At 36.7% G+C, this 14,916-nt stretch overlaps 1 protein-coding gene across 2 annotated transcripts in view; it reads right to left on the bottom strand.

The window, feature by feature from the left end:
- Positions 1–227: 227 nt before the first annotated feature.
- The window catches only part of Dsc1 (desmocollin 1), a 31,283-nt gene continuing 16,594 nt past the window's right edge, over positions 228–14,916 (bottom strand). Inside the window, exons 8-17 of one of the 2 annotated variants that reach the window (XM_021150714.1) lie at positions 13,822–13,956; positions 12,613–12,798; positions 11,439–11,698; positions 11,178–11,320; positions 6,184–6,396; positions 4,996–5,235; positions 4,176–4,300; positions 3,431–3,643; positions 2,613–2,658; positions 228–2,529 (exon numbers count right to left, since the gene is read on the bottom strand). In XM_021150714.1, coding sequence (XP_021006373.1) covers positions 2,623–2,658; positions 3,431–3,643; positions 4,176–4,300; positions 4,996–5,235; positions 6,184–6,396; positions 11,178–11,320; positions 11,439–11,698; positions 12,613–12,798; positions 13,822–13,956 — 1,551 coding nt within the window. In that variant the 3' untranslated portion in view covers positions 228–2,529; positions 2,613–2,622. The remainder of the gene's footprint in view (positions 2,530–2,612; positions 2,659–3,430; positions 3,644–4,175; positions 4,301–4,995; positions 5,236–6,183; positions 6,397–11,177; positions 11,321–11,438; positions 11,699–12,612; positions 12,799–13,821; positions 13,957–14,916) is intronic. The other variant, XM_021150713.1, reaches the window with a different exon arrangement.

A 14,916-nucleotide genomic window follows, 5' to 3' on the forward strand; every position in this document is an offset into this window, starting at 1 on the left:
AGAATTAACATTTAATATGTTAGAGAGGATTTGAGGAAGCGTCCTCAAAGGAACTGCATCATTACATCCCTCCTGATTTACCTATGGGTATTTTTTTTCTCTCTCATATGAAATATTTGAAACCAACATCAAAAAGATAAAAGCTGGGTTGTATGGTCCCCCATATACATTGAAATACAAAAACATTTCATAACTATTCATTTATTAAATCAACAATTAAGTCAAATTTTGTATGAAATACAGTACTGTATTAGCAAACTAAATTGTGCAGCCTGGTAGGGCTTCATACATTTAGTTCATCATGTAGTTAATATTTAATTTTTGATGCAAAATGAGAATTACTGGGAGTTGCCTAAATAAATCTAACAATAAATATAATTCCTCTGAGAAAAGTTTTAATAATGTCTTCAAATATTTTAAATAGCTAAAACTGCTAATACAAACCAATTCCCAACATTTTCTAATGACTTCTAAAACTTTAGAAAGCCTTCTCTTGATGCAAAAGAAATCCACCCATGGATATAAATTTTACTGTTTAATTTAGATGCAAATTTTCTCATCTACAATTCAGTAAATATAAGAGCAAGATGACACAAACAACATGCAAGTGAATGTTAAGCTAATAATTTCCAACAGCTCATATAACTACATTGAAAAATATAACTTACTATGACATTTGATGCATTTCCAAATTGGTACTCCTAGATTCTAAAATGTCAAAATTCACATTATCAGAGTGACACTTACCTCAAAACATAAAAATTGTATCACCCCAAATCATTGTATAGTGATTGTCAAAGTCACACATTGTGGGGAATTTACAAGATCATATCAGCCTTACTAACGCTATATTTCATTTTATTCAAATATCCAATTTTGTAATAAAGAGCACCTATCCTAATAGAGACCAATAAGACTAGTTACAAAACGTAAGTGAAACAGAAATCTATTTTTTTCCAATAGATAGAAAGGTATAGATTAAAAAGGTAAGTTTAGTTTAAATGTAAGGTTTTCATGAGATGTAACCTGACACATATCTGTAGTTTCTCACAAAGGACTAATAGAATATCATTTAAATATATAGTTTTTCTTTACAGAGCAATAAAACAATCTTATTAAAATGTTATACCCTATTTATTCATGCATGTTAAAATATCTATTAATTCAATAAGATTTGATAGATGTTGCTGTAATGGACTAATAATCTTAATGTGTATCTACTTAAAATTATTTCTAGCCCTCCAGAAATTTCTTCTTTGAGTAATTTCCAAGGTAGAATGAGTATTGTGTCCCAATATGGACATTAACTCAGTATTGACACATGATAAGGACTAAGCCTTATATCAGAGTTACAGCTTGATATTTTTATGAGTAGTTGGAGAGAGACTTGAAGACACAGACCAGTTAAAAGCCACTGAAATAGTAGATCAGTATCAAGTTAAAGAGCTACCAGTCCCAAAGTATTTATATAATTTTTAATATTTTTAGTACATATGAATGTGGTAAGATAATATCACATTAAGATTGACCAACAAGAACATATGTATATATATATATATATATATGTATATATATATATATATATATACACTATATTCTGTAAGTCTATAAAGATCAGAATGCCAGTAATTTTTGACAAATCTCTATAGTTCTAGGTGCTGTGAGCATGATGTTCTGACCTATGTCATTCAGATAGGAGCTCCAGGATCCCGATGATAACAGAGCCATATGGGCAGAAACCCAAGTATTAAGCTATGGAGATTCCTAAATGAAGATAGTGCTCTTCTAATGAGGGAAATGTACAGTAAGAGTGGAGCTTGTTTAGGTACACAAAAGGCTATACCTAAAAATACTTAAAAATTCATTTGAAGCTACTCTGGAAAAGGGAAAACATCTTGGCACTAAAGGAAATATTTTAGAAGCAAAATTCTTCCCATGTCCTTGAAAAATATTTAATTTATATATATATACAATGCAAACTCATATTTTAAGCTTCCACAATACCCAACTCCATTATGGAGTCTTGCATAGCATGCAAAAGAGCTTAAGTTTCAAACATCACCAGAATTTTAGTGGCACATACAGTTCAGTCCTGAAAGGGCAATGCATACATGCACAGAAAGAAAAGCAACCGTGGCAATGTCCTGTCTAGACAACAGGGAAGTTCTGGAGACAAGGAGAATTTGGGGAGCTATGATTGGTAAAGCACCCTTATCCACAAATGACTTTACCTCTGTTTAATACCCAAAGTTGCTACTACAAGCTGCTATCCCCTTACATCCAGTGTCACCTCTGTATTCATTTACAGAAGTTGCTCTATTAACCAGCACCTTATTTCTTCACACATGTCTTTGCTAATGTCCTAAATTTCGGTTCCAATTGATCTAAAAACTCTAGCCCTTCTTCCTCCTGCCGATCACTGCAGCAGCCCACAGAGCCAGCCATGGAGCCTTTGCCTTCATAGTTATATGGGCGAACGTAGTCTTCACAATGCTTGTGTTCTTCAGCTTGCCCACACAAATACACCTTCTGTATGGAGAAAGAACACAGTTTATTATGACTTTTAAAAGACACCTAAACAGACTACCATAAAAATGATATCTTGGATTTACCTTTTACTGTTTAATTTTTAATCAGAGTGTGTCCTCTAATGGATTCCTACATATAAAAAATGCACATGATTGGTCTATATCATATTCATTCTTAAAATATAGCAAATAAATAAATGCTCAGAGTGAACACATTTATAAACACTAAAGCTATGCATAGATCATATAAATAACTTACAACTTTTCACCTGAACACAAGATGTTTTTAGTTGAAATTTATCTCAACAGCTGCTTGGTATATGTGGGGGAGAACCAGTATAGAACTGTGGTTCTTACATTTATACTGTAAATAGTTATGAGGGTCTAGTACATTAATGTTATATATAACATGTGTAATATATTCATGTTATATATCTGTAATTATCTAACATTTGGCTCACATCAGTCTGAGCAATCTGAAACAAGCAAGGAAAACATGTAGAGTGGAACCTAAGATTAAAGCTTACCAATCTTGGTTGATTGAGGTAGGCAAGATATCATAACTACATATAGAACTAGAGCACACTGGCAAAATAGTGGCAATGTATGATCTGTTGATTATACTATAGCTAATTCTTCACTGAAGATGTTTTTCTGATAATGTTTAGTGAAAAAGATATCAGTCTTTTGATATCCCAAAGATGTATACACAAACTAGTACTAAAGTTTTACAAATTATATTTTCTTAATTAAACTCTGAGTGTGTTCCTTACATCAGTGTCTATCCTTGTACAGGAGATGAAAAGATGTGATCCAGGTGTATAAAGGGAACTTTGGGAAACCCTGGTTTATAAATCATGTTAGCATTGCACAGAGTGCGCACTTGAAGACTGGGCACTTACTTCACCAAGCCGAGGTTGAGTGAAAGTTTGCCAGTCTGTGTAAGCATATCGGCCAGGGTCTGCTACTCCTCCCTTGTGGGACTCCAAGGTGTGGCCTCCTTTGACCATCTCAAAACTTTGCTGTGTTTTGATTCCTTGACCACCAAGAGTCCCAACAGACGTGCTTGTATCACAGATGTTGGCTGTCTGTGTGGGGAGCCTAATATTTGCTTCCTAAAGATAGAATTAGAAAATGAATCAATGACACAGAAACCAACTCTTTCTTACTATAAACAAGTCACTTGCTGTGCCTCTGTTCTTCACATGTAAAATCAGAATAATGCTAAGAATCATAACATAGATATTGTGGGCCAAACTCTGTCCCTAGAAATCCATATGTTGAGGTCCTAACCCCTGGCTCACTGTAGATGCAATCATGTAAGTCTCAAAGAAGTTAGTCTCTCATCTGTCATGACCAATGTTCTTACAAAAAGAAAAATTTAGATTGTAAGACATACAGATAGACAATACCATGAAAATCACTTTATGTGGCCTCAAGCCAAGGGACAAAAATGGAAAAAACAGGTAGAACATGCATTTTTATTGTTTGAGTTGCTCCTTAAAGTCAATACAAATGGGCAATGAATTAAAATATGCAGGGAACTTTGATTTTTGCTTGGTGCTGTATGGATCAATAATTATTAAGTTTTACTATTACTATGGAGTGGTCACCATGTAATTCAGTGGGACTTTAATTCTGATTTACCGTCACTTCTTCTCCTGGTCCTTCAGTATTTGATACAATTAAATTTTGCTGGGCTACATCATCTGGGAAGCATTTCTTGACTGTTCTCTTGGTAGTGGTCACACAGAAGCATGTAAACAAAATGCCTACAGGAAGAATTAGAAAGCAAAGTAAAATATTTTTTTTTTGAATTTTGGAAGATATTAAAATAATTTGACAATAAACAAAAATTTTAAAAAACAAAAACATTGAAAATAATATATTTTTTAAAATGTCTCTATAGCTTTTCAGAAATATTCACTGTCTCATGATTAACTTCTGAGGAGTTAAACACGTCCTCTGAAACGTACCTAGACAGCTTTAATCGGCTGTTAGGGCTGTTTCTTCTATGATTCAGATTCTCACTTTCAGAAGAGGTACACAATTTTTGAAAGGCACATGTACCAACAGTTACATGTGTCCTTAATATAAAGAACTGCAGTCTAATGTTGTACTAGACTATCATAGCTGAGATAAATTGCCCCAGGTGGTCCATGTGTTAAAGTTTTCCTCCCTACCTCACAGCACTGTTGAGAGGTGGTGGGATCTTGGGCCTTAACAGAAGGAAGTTGCATCATTGGGGCCAACCCTAACCTAATCTTTCTCTCAGTTTGGTTTCTAACTGCCATTAAGTAGGTTGCTTAGTTACATGCTACTGGTCATTGGACACAGTACGACAGAGGCTGTTAGTTATGGGCTGAAACCTCTAAAACGGAAGTAAAGCAAACTTCTCTGTGAAAGATTTTTGCTCCAGGAAATTAACACATAAGTATTCCATAACACTTTAGATAATGATACTTACACAGTAGCAATGCAGAGCCCAGGACCATGGCGAGAATGGCCCATTTCCCAAGGATTACATTTGGCTTAGCATCCCTTTCTTCCTTAACACCCATTCTACATTCTGTTGGAGTTGTACAGTCACACACTCGCACTGATAATACATGTTTTGCAGAAAAACCATGCCTGTCTTGTATTTGGATTGGCACAGAATAATAGTTATAATTAAGATTGTGTCGTTGACGAAGAATGGCACGTTTACCTAAAGGAAAAAGGGTAGATAGAGTACATATTAATATGACATTTCATCAAAAATATTGCTCTTACTTGGTGTACATTCAAAGACTTAATCTGCAATAAAAACTCTAGTGGTTCATTTTCTTTCTTAAAAATGATTTAATGTTTCAGAAAAGTAGGGAAAGTGTTGACATTATTTTAATCTAAAGGTAAACTGATCTCCAGGCTGGGCATTGTGCTGCATGCCTCTAATCCTGCACTCAGGAGGCATAGGCAGATAGGTCTCTGTGAATTTGAGGACCACTCAGTTTATATTGTTTGTTCCAGGAGAGCTAAGGCTATGTAGAGAGACCCTGTCTCAAAACAAAACAAAATAAAACAAAACAAACAACCAAACAAGAAAGAAACAAAGAAAGAAGACTTATGTATAATTAACATGTCATTCCAGTGATTTAAAATTGGTTTCTGTGTTTTCTTTAATGATATTCAGAGCAAAAGATCTAAGTGTAATACATATATGTATATGATAGATGATTGGCATGCAGATAGACACATGCATACATCGGTAGATAATTTTATCTACCTGTGTTGACAAATGGTCATATCTTGTCAATTGATAACTGATATTAGATATTTGATAAATATTAGATAGATAATTACCAAACAAATAGATAATAGATATACAGATAAATTAGCGACATATGGTAAATAGATGATAGATAACAAATAAAAATAGATATTAAAGAATTATTATTTTTCCAAGATGAATAACATAAGTATGTATGTACATATACACGTGTATATATATATATATATATATATATACATATATATATATATATATATATATGAAAGATAGTTGGTACACAGATAGACAGTGCATATGTATTTATTATGACTAACCAAGGTACATGCACAGGCCATTAGCAATCTTGAACTGAGATTTCTTGCAATATTTAGCATAAGTACTTACCATCCTGTGATTCTAGAGTCCAAAGTTTGCTGGAAGAATTATCCAGAAGGAACTGAAAAGGTGGACCATTATCTGGCCCATCTAGATCTATAGGTTCCAAAACAGCAAAATCCTTCTCCTGCTGACAAATGGTCACTTCCTTGTCAATCTGTGGTGGGTGGTCATTAAAATCTTCCAGAAGAACCACCAGTGTTCCTGTGCAAGATCGGCCAGCTAGGATAGATAAAAATAGGTTACTCTAATAGCAGATTGAGATTCACTTAAGCCTATATTTAACCAATATTTATCATTATTTATATTTAATGATTCTCTGTTTGAAACATGCTGATAAAAACAGAACAGGAGATGCTCGACATCACTTGGAAGTTTATTAGTCAAAGCAGAGTTGAAAATAAACTCTCTGAAAATTTGCCAAGACACCAGAGCCTGATTTTCCATTTATAGTAAATGGAACATCATGAAGAGGCAGCTACATAGATCTGTCTAGTCCAACAGCTTACTTTAATTACCTTTGAGTTGATTGATAAGTGTCAATGAGTGGGGAGTACCAGCCACAGAACTAAGAAGCACATGCACCAACTAAAATCTAAGTCCATAGCCCTTCTAGAAAGAGCTTCTGAAGTCAGTAGCTGTCAAAACTATGTTTTCCATATCCTGAAGCTCACAATATTATAAGTCAGACCTGAATGAATAGAGCTCTTTATTATTTCTTCTATTTCTTCTTGAGTTGTGGTATGCCCATTAGCTTCTAACATCATGTGTGTTACTTTTGGATTCAAATAAGAAAATGCTTACCACTTTGATATGATAGCCACTCAGTAATAATTTTAAGACTTTTTTCAGAAACTAAAACTAAGAAGGTCTTTCATAAGGTTTGAGATCAGTTGTTCTAAGTGCCAAGTACACATCAAAGTTGTAAAATCCTTAGTAGCTAATTTCACAGCCTGAACCTGGAGGTTTACATGCTTCTCAAACCACAGAGGAACAACAAGTCTAACCATGACACGTTAGCTGGTCCATACTGGGGAGGAGTACATGTTACTCCTGCCCAGGACCACAATTTAGATCTTAACATTCATGTCATAAATGGGTAACATGGACAAACTGGTCATTCTTCAGTGAAAGGCTTCTAAAGGAGAAAACCAGAAGAAAGGTTAGAGGAGATAGGAATCCTGGGGTCAGGAATTATTACACAAGCAACATGTTATGCCAAGCACGTCTAATAAGAAGTAAGGATCTTACATACAGTTGTTAGGGGAGAAATGAGACAAATTCAGCAGAAGGCTAATAACGCACGTGGTGAATATAGTATACCTCAAGTGTCAGAAATGATGTACACAGAGGTCTTGGGACTGATCTCTCTGGTGGGGGTGGGGAGAAGAACAAGTTGTCAAGAACTGAAAGCTTAACTCCTTTGAGACCCTGGTCCCAGCCATAGACTGGATCTTGCCAAATCTGTCCCTGGGCAAGGAGACAGAACTAGGTCCCCTTTGTCCTCTAATCAGGGTCTCTGTGAAAGCCTTAGATCAGCCTTGTTCTGCCTGTAACTCTAACTCCAGGGGATCCAATGCCACCTTCTACCTTTCTAAAGGCCATGCATATAGGTGTGCGTGCACATACACACACACATAACTTTTTAAAATGCCTTAAACAGATATGTACCAAATTTTCATCTTCATGCTTGATAAAGGGACGTTTACCGGAGATGTGGTAGGGTGGAGGGTAGAGGGAATTTGAGCTGTTAACCAATTTAGAAGAAAAAAATATGAATGAGAGCAAGTGAAGGCACACTTTCAACGTAACAATACAGCATATGTGATAATTATTATATTATTTCCAGTGTGTAATAATGTTTAAATTGCAGTATTATGAATCAAACAAAGACTAGCAGAGAATAATCACAGGAGTTGTCACTGCTATTCATTTGAATAATTTAAGGAACATGTGCTTCAGGGTAGGGCTAGAGGAGCCCTGCTACTCTCATGTTCTAGGAGTAAGATACATAAAACAGCATTCTCTAGACTGAGAGCAGAGAGATCAGCCTGACAGACAAGAATGATGCACAAGAGAAATACAGGGACATAAGCTAGATTCTAAGGGGCCATTAGGACTTCCTAAATTATCATCTAGGAATACCTTTGAGCACCAAAACAAGTTCACACACACACACACACACATACACACACACACACACACCACACATACACACACACATATTAATCTAAATGTATGAATACATGATTACCATTAATTTTCTCATAAATGTTTTTTGAATCCTCATCTTTTCTAGGGCATGTCTAGGTTATGTATGACTCTGGGGTGTGCTTTGCCTAAGCTTTGCTCTTTTATACTCATCCTACCATGCTTACCCTCAGTATCTTTCAATACTAAGCAACAAAGTTTCATTCTTATATTTTGCTCTCTGTAATTTTGCCCTCTCTAAATAAGAATTTATTTTCCTTTCATCTAGTGCCAGGGCTTCACCCCTCTTTCTGCTTTACCCTAAAATCCTCCAAACTCTCTCAATGTGTAGAGACATCTAAACATTCTCTACTGGAAAAAAATGTTATACCATAGACTCTCTTCTTAGAATATAAGCAGTAAAGCTTTCATTATTAGAAGGACCAACTCCTCATCGCATGCCTCCTAGTTTCCATGATCCTGCGCTTAGAATTTAAACATCTAAATGTAAGTAGATAGAGAGTCCTGTTTCACAGAGTAATTATATGTGTAAGCCATTTAGATTTCATTTTTACTTATAGGAATAGCAAACTTAAAAAAAAAAAACCACATTATCCAGAACTGTAAAGTATATTAAATCAGTATGTTTCTCAGCTAATATCCGCCCACCTGTTATTCTGCAGAGTTTTGGAACTTATAGTAAGATAACTCTATAAAACAAACACAGAGTACATTTGAGGTGTGGATCAAAGAGAAAGGTAATATGCAGGTACTTTACTTGGTAATGACATTCACAGTAAGAGGGCGCTCAGATTTTGAAAGCTGGATTAGCTTAGCTGATAGGAGAGTTCTTTAATGCTTAGAATATAAAGCAGTAAAGCTTTCATTATTAGAAAGACCCAACCTCATCTCATGACTTCTCGTTTCCATGGTCATGAAGAGGATGTGTAACCTGGTACTTCCATCCCAAAGGCAGCAGGACTGAGAGGTGAGAAAAGCTTTAATGGGCAGAGTGGCCATGAGTCAGCTTGTCCTGACTGCATAAACAGGAAGCAGTCTTCGTCAGTTAACCTTTGGTCTCTCAGTAGCTACACCGCTTGCTTTAAAACCAACAAAAGGGCCAGAGAGATGGCTCAGTGGTGAAGAGCATGTACTTCTCTTCTAGAGGATCCAAGTTCAAGTCCCAGCATTCATAACAGGTAGCTCCCACCACCCGCAACTCCTAAGGCCTCTTGGGTCACCTGCACTTACATGCATACACCTATACCCAAACACATACTTTTATATTTAAAAAAATGTAGCTAAAATAGGCTATATAGCCAATAATATCTGGGGAATTGCTATATATTATTAATTTGAAGAAATTCAAAAAATGTGTAGAAATAGCCCATGTTACTGTCTGGCAATACATTTTACATGCTCAGCGTGTACATCTAAAAACACCAGAAATCTTGTTGAGTTAATCAAATAGGCAAAAAATTTAGTTCTGTCTGAAAACCCCAAGATGATAATTTTTTTAAAATCTCTATGAGGATTTGTCTTACATGGGTAATACTTTATTACTCATTTTAACTTTTATTTCATTTATCTCTATGGCATAGATTTATATAATGTTTTGCATAATAGTACATGTGTACACTAGCAAACATTGTTAGCACATTAATATGCATATGCTTACTTAAACTATCTAATATGGTTCCAGGAGGCAGGAGTTTATTTCAAGAGTTTCAAGATCATCCCTTGACAGTTGACAGTATCCGAAGGAAACACTCTATAGAGTAGAACTAGTTCATGGTTGTTCTTTAAATGAAAATAGATTTTTTTTCATATAATAAATTCCAATTACTGTTTCCTCTCCCCCCAGCTCCTTCCAACTCCTCCCCACTTCCCCTCCCTCCTAAATCCATACTTTACCTTTCTCTCTTTAGAAAACAAACAGGCATCTAAAACAATAATAATACAAGCAAAACAGAATAGGACAAAATAAGCAGAAAAGAAGAAGCCAAGTAAAAGCACAAGAAACATATATAGACTCAGAGACACACACATTTGCACACACGAACATCCTATAAAAACAGGAAACCAAAAACATATACATGAAAAGACCTGTATGGTAAGTGTCCTGGCTAGCTTTATGTCAACTTGACACAAGCTAGAGTCATCTGAGAAGAGGAAACTCCAGTTCGGAAAATGTCTCCATAAAACTGGGCTACAGACAAGCCTGTAGAGCATTTTCTTAATTAGTGATCGATGCAGGAGGGACCAGCTCATGGTGAGTGGAGCCATCCCTGGGCTGGTGGTCCTGAGTTTATAAGAAAGCAGACTAAGCAAGCCATGATAAGCAAGCACTCCTCCATGGCCTCTGCATTTTTGTTCTCACCTCCAGGTTCCTGCCCCGTGTAAGTTCCTCCCTCACTGCTTTTGATAATGAACTGTTAAAAGGAGCTGTGAATAACATAAGTCTTTTCCTCTCCAACTTGCTTTTGTCATAGTGTTTCATCATAGCCATAGTAACCCTCACTAGGACAATTAAAAAAAAAGTCTCTAGACAAGGCATTATGAGATTTAATTATATTCCTCAGCAGAAATAAACAAACCTGTACTCAAAATTAGACTTTGATCATTCACTCTCCTGTGGCTCTGCCCGAGGGGTGTACAGGGGACTACATGGGTGATCGGACTGAAATGAGCTATCATACTGAACACATTGTTGTAGATTATTAATTAGAACCTTAGAGGAAGCAGTGTCTGAACTAAGATTTGACCTAGACACATTCTATATTCATGTTTTACTTTTAGAAAATGGCACTCACCTGCATCCGTCGCCACTACTGAAATATTGTACTGGTTGTTTTTCACAAACTTCGACTCTCTGTCCAGTACTTTCACAGTTCTCAAGTCTCCGGTGATTTTGTTAATCTCAAACCAATTATCTTCATCTCCTACCTTCTCATACCTAGGTTTTCAGAAAGCAAGCATGGAATGACCAAAGCGGAGACACACAGACCATTGCTAAGTTTGAAATAAGTTCATGCTCCAAGGAAGATGCAGGAGTTTTCAGGAAAGTGCATTACCTTAAGCCTTCACCATTGCTTGTCTCTGGGTCCACCGCTTTGTAGCCCAGGAGCTCTTGGCCCGCTGGCAGTCCATCTTTGCTCTGAATGACTTTGACTGGTGGCTGGCACTCAGGGCCCTCATCTCTGTCTTTAATTTTCACAGTGACAGTTGTGGTGCACATTGTTGGGGGTTGTGCGTTGGCAGCGTTAGTGAACTGGGCTTCATTAAGGACACCAATTTGCAGAGTGACTTGGCGGCTGACTTCATAGTTCAATGGCTGTTTAATAAACATACACAGATCAGTCCCCATATTGGTATACAGAACACTAGTGATTCCAAGATTTAATAGACAGAGAATTCAATTCTTTCTTTTTAAAATGTTGCCCAAAGCTGGTGCTAGTCCAAAAAAATCAATTATCTTCTTAAAATGGTTAAGATAATCAATTTTTGAGAGTGACCATTTTCCTTCCTACTTTTTTGCTTTGGAAGATCCCACCTTCATCTTTTTATTGTAACTTTAAACACTAATAGGAGTGCAGCATTGTGTCTAATCCCAGTAAGGCTCCTGAAACAAGTTAAATTTAAAGGAAAAAGTGAAGGAAAGAAATACAGAAGACCAGCAGAAGGGAGAAAGAAAGAATATACAGTGTAAAAATTAAAAACATTTTAAGAGAATCTTATCAGAAAAATAACTTCTTTGGAATGCTTTGAATTGCCCCTGGGGAATTAAAGGGGAAAGACATCGGGACTAGGACACAATGATTCAGAGAGCAGCCAGAGAATGCACATTCAGTACTGTCCACCAAGGCCACCGTCAGATTCAGCATTCCTCTGCTTTAGTTAGCCTCACTTATAGAGGACTGAAGTGTGTGTCTGATATGAGTTTCTGCTTAGGAAGAGTGAAATACTAGAAAGGATCTGTGTAAACCACTGTCAATCATTCCATCACAATACTGCATTACTATGGTGTGTGTGTGTGTGTCTATGTCTGTGTCTATGAGCATTAATTTTTAATGTATTTATTATGACACATCAACTGGCTACAACACTGACAAGTGACTCCCCTCCCCATGTGTCCTTTAACTGCCTCTAACTCCCCGGAGATGGGTTCATAGACAGAAATAATTTTTATATCAATGTTGAAACACAGGTTTGTATGGCTGTAAAGAATAGCTTTACGATTTTACATACCTTGACAACACACAAGACCCCTTCATTTGTATTTGGATCCGTTGTGATTTTGAAGTTCCCGTTTTCATTCCCCTTTAGGATTTTGTATACCGCCTTCGAGTGGGGGGTGTTGGGCAAATCTTGGTCTTGCACCATCATTCTCAGAATCTCAACATCAATTCTGTTTTCTTCTACTTCTGTAGTATACTGAGGGAAAAAATTGCCTTTCTATGTTACAGTCTTTATACTTAAAATTATATTTAAAGAATGTAATATGGAGTCAGAGATGCTCATAATTTGTAAAAGAATTTATAAAGTTTTATGCCCAGCTAACTTCTTTCTTTCCTATCCTGTTTTCAAATTCCTTCCATTCACCTAAGGTTACCCATATCTTAAGTTCTGTGAGGTGATTTTCCTGTGGATCAAGATGTAGAACTCTTAGCTACTCTTCTGTCTCCATGTTTGCCAGTATGCCTTCATGTTTCCTGTCATGACAATACTGGATTAAATCTCTGAACTGTAAGTCAGCCCCAATTAAGTATTTTCCTTCATAAGAGTTGTTGTGGTCATGGAGTCTCTTCAAAGTAATTAAAACTTTACTAAGACAAGATGTAAGATGAAAAGGATTGGATCTAGGTATATGAATGAGCACGTTTACAATGAAGTATCTATCCATCACCATATCAGATTCCTTGTTCTCTGACTAGAGCTCTGGTATAGATTCATGAAAGTGCAGAGTTACTCATTAAAAGTCAGAAAAACAATCCTTCCTTGGCAATCTCATCATTTACTATGTCTCATATAATTTGCTAGCTAAGGCCTAAGACAGGAGGAGCTCTGGGCAGGACTTCATTCTGACCCAAGCAGAGTGTATAAGGCTGATCTCTTTTCTGATTCATAACTTGAAATGCACAGTACTGGAGAGAAAGCCTCTTCTTCTTCAGCATTTAAAAGAATCCCCAAACTGACAATAATAACCAAGAAAACATTGAACCCATGAGGTACATCAGAACAGAAGTGTTCTTCAGTGGCTAAGAGCAAAGGCACTTTCTCACATCAGAAACTTGATCACCTCAGCTATTCTTCTTACAAAACCCACACTTTTCTGACTTGTTTTTAAGTGATTACTATTTAAAACAAAATGTCTGTTTTCAGGAAGCTGGCATATTCTAGAAGTTTTTTTTTAAAATATGAAGGAATCTAGATCAACAAGCATACAAATCTACTCACAAAAGGTTGGGTGAAGTATGGCGAGTTGTCATTCTCATCCTCCAGTGAGATGGTGATGGTTCCTGTGGTGAACAGACCGAAGGGCTGGCCCCCCATGTCCCGTACCTCCATCACTAGTTTGTAAGTGTCACATTTCTGTAAAAGAAGAAAAGAGGAGAGGGAGGGAGGGAGGGAGGAAGGGAGGGGGAGGGGGAGGGGGACGGGGAGGGAGAGGGAGAGGAAAAGGAAGAGGAAGAGGAAGGAAGGGAGGAAGTATATTGGTAAATACATCTATTTCCACTCACTGACAGTTATAATATATACTCTGTGTGTTGTTGTTATATTACAAATACGCTTTAAAAATGTATATATGTGTGTGTTAACACAACTGCATGCCCATGCCTGAATATTTTTTTAAAAGAACTCTGTAAATCCAATACAAAACAAGAAACTGAACAAATAATGCAGCTAATTTCAATTGTCAGTTCGCCTAGGTTTAGAATCACCCAGGAGACATACGGGGCATGCCTGAAAGGGAATGTCAAGGGGTTTTACTGAAGAGAGAGTACTGAGTGTGGATAATACCATCCTGTGCACTAAGGATCAGCACCGTCCTCTTTGCTAAGATCCCAGACTATGTAAATAAAAGGAGAAATGGAGAAAGACAGCAGAGATGCAGCATGCAGCTCTCCGTGGTTCCTGACTGTGATGTGTGAACAGCTACCTCACACCACGCCTTCCCTGCCATGGTAAACTATACTCTCAAAGCCAGGCACAAGCAAAACCTTCCTTTCTACTCACAGTGAAACAAACAGCTTCCCAGAAGCTGATTTTTTGCATTTAAAATTTCAATTTACCCATTCATAACTGACAAAACGTAAGCAAAATCCAAAGTTTCTTTAGCCGTGAAATGAGTAAGTATACTCCTATATCCAGACAATGAAAGAATAATTTGTGCTGTAAAGTAATGAGCTACTGACCCATAAAAAGATATGGGGGAAGTTCGGATTACTAGGAGAAAGCAGCCAGCATGGAAAGGCTTCATAGTGCGTGGCTCAGACTGTCGCATTCTGGAAAAGGTGAGACTGTAAAGAACCTCTCTCTCTCTCTCTCTCT

Source organism: Mus caroli, chromosome 18 (assembly GCF_900094665.2).
Source record: "Mus caroli chromosome 18, CAROLI_EIJ_v1.1, whole genome shotgun sequence".
Lineage (NCBI taxonomy): Eukaryota > Metazoa > Chordata > Mammalia > Rodentia > Muridae > Mus > Mus caroli.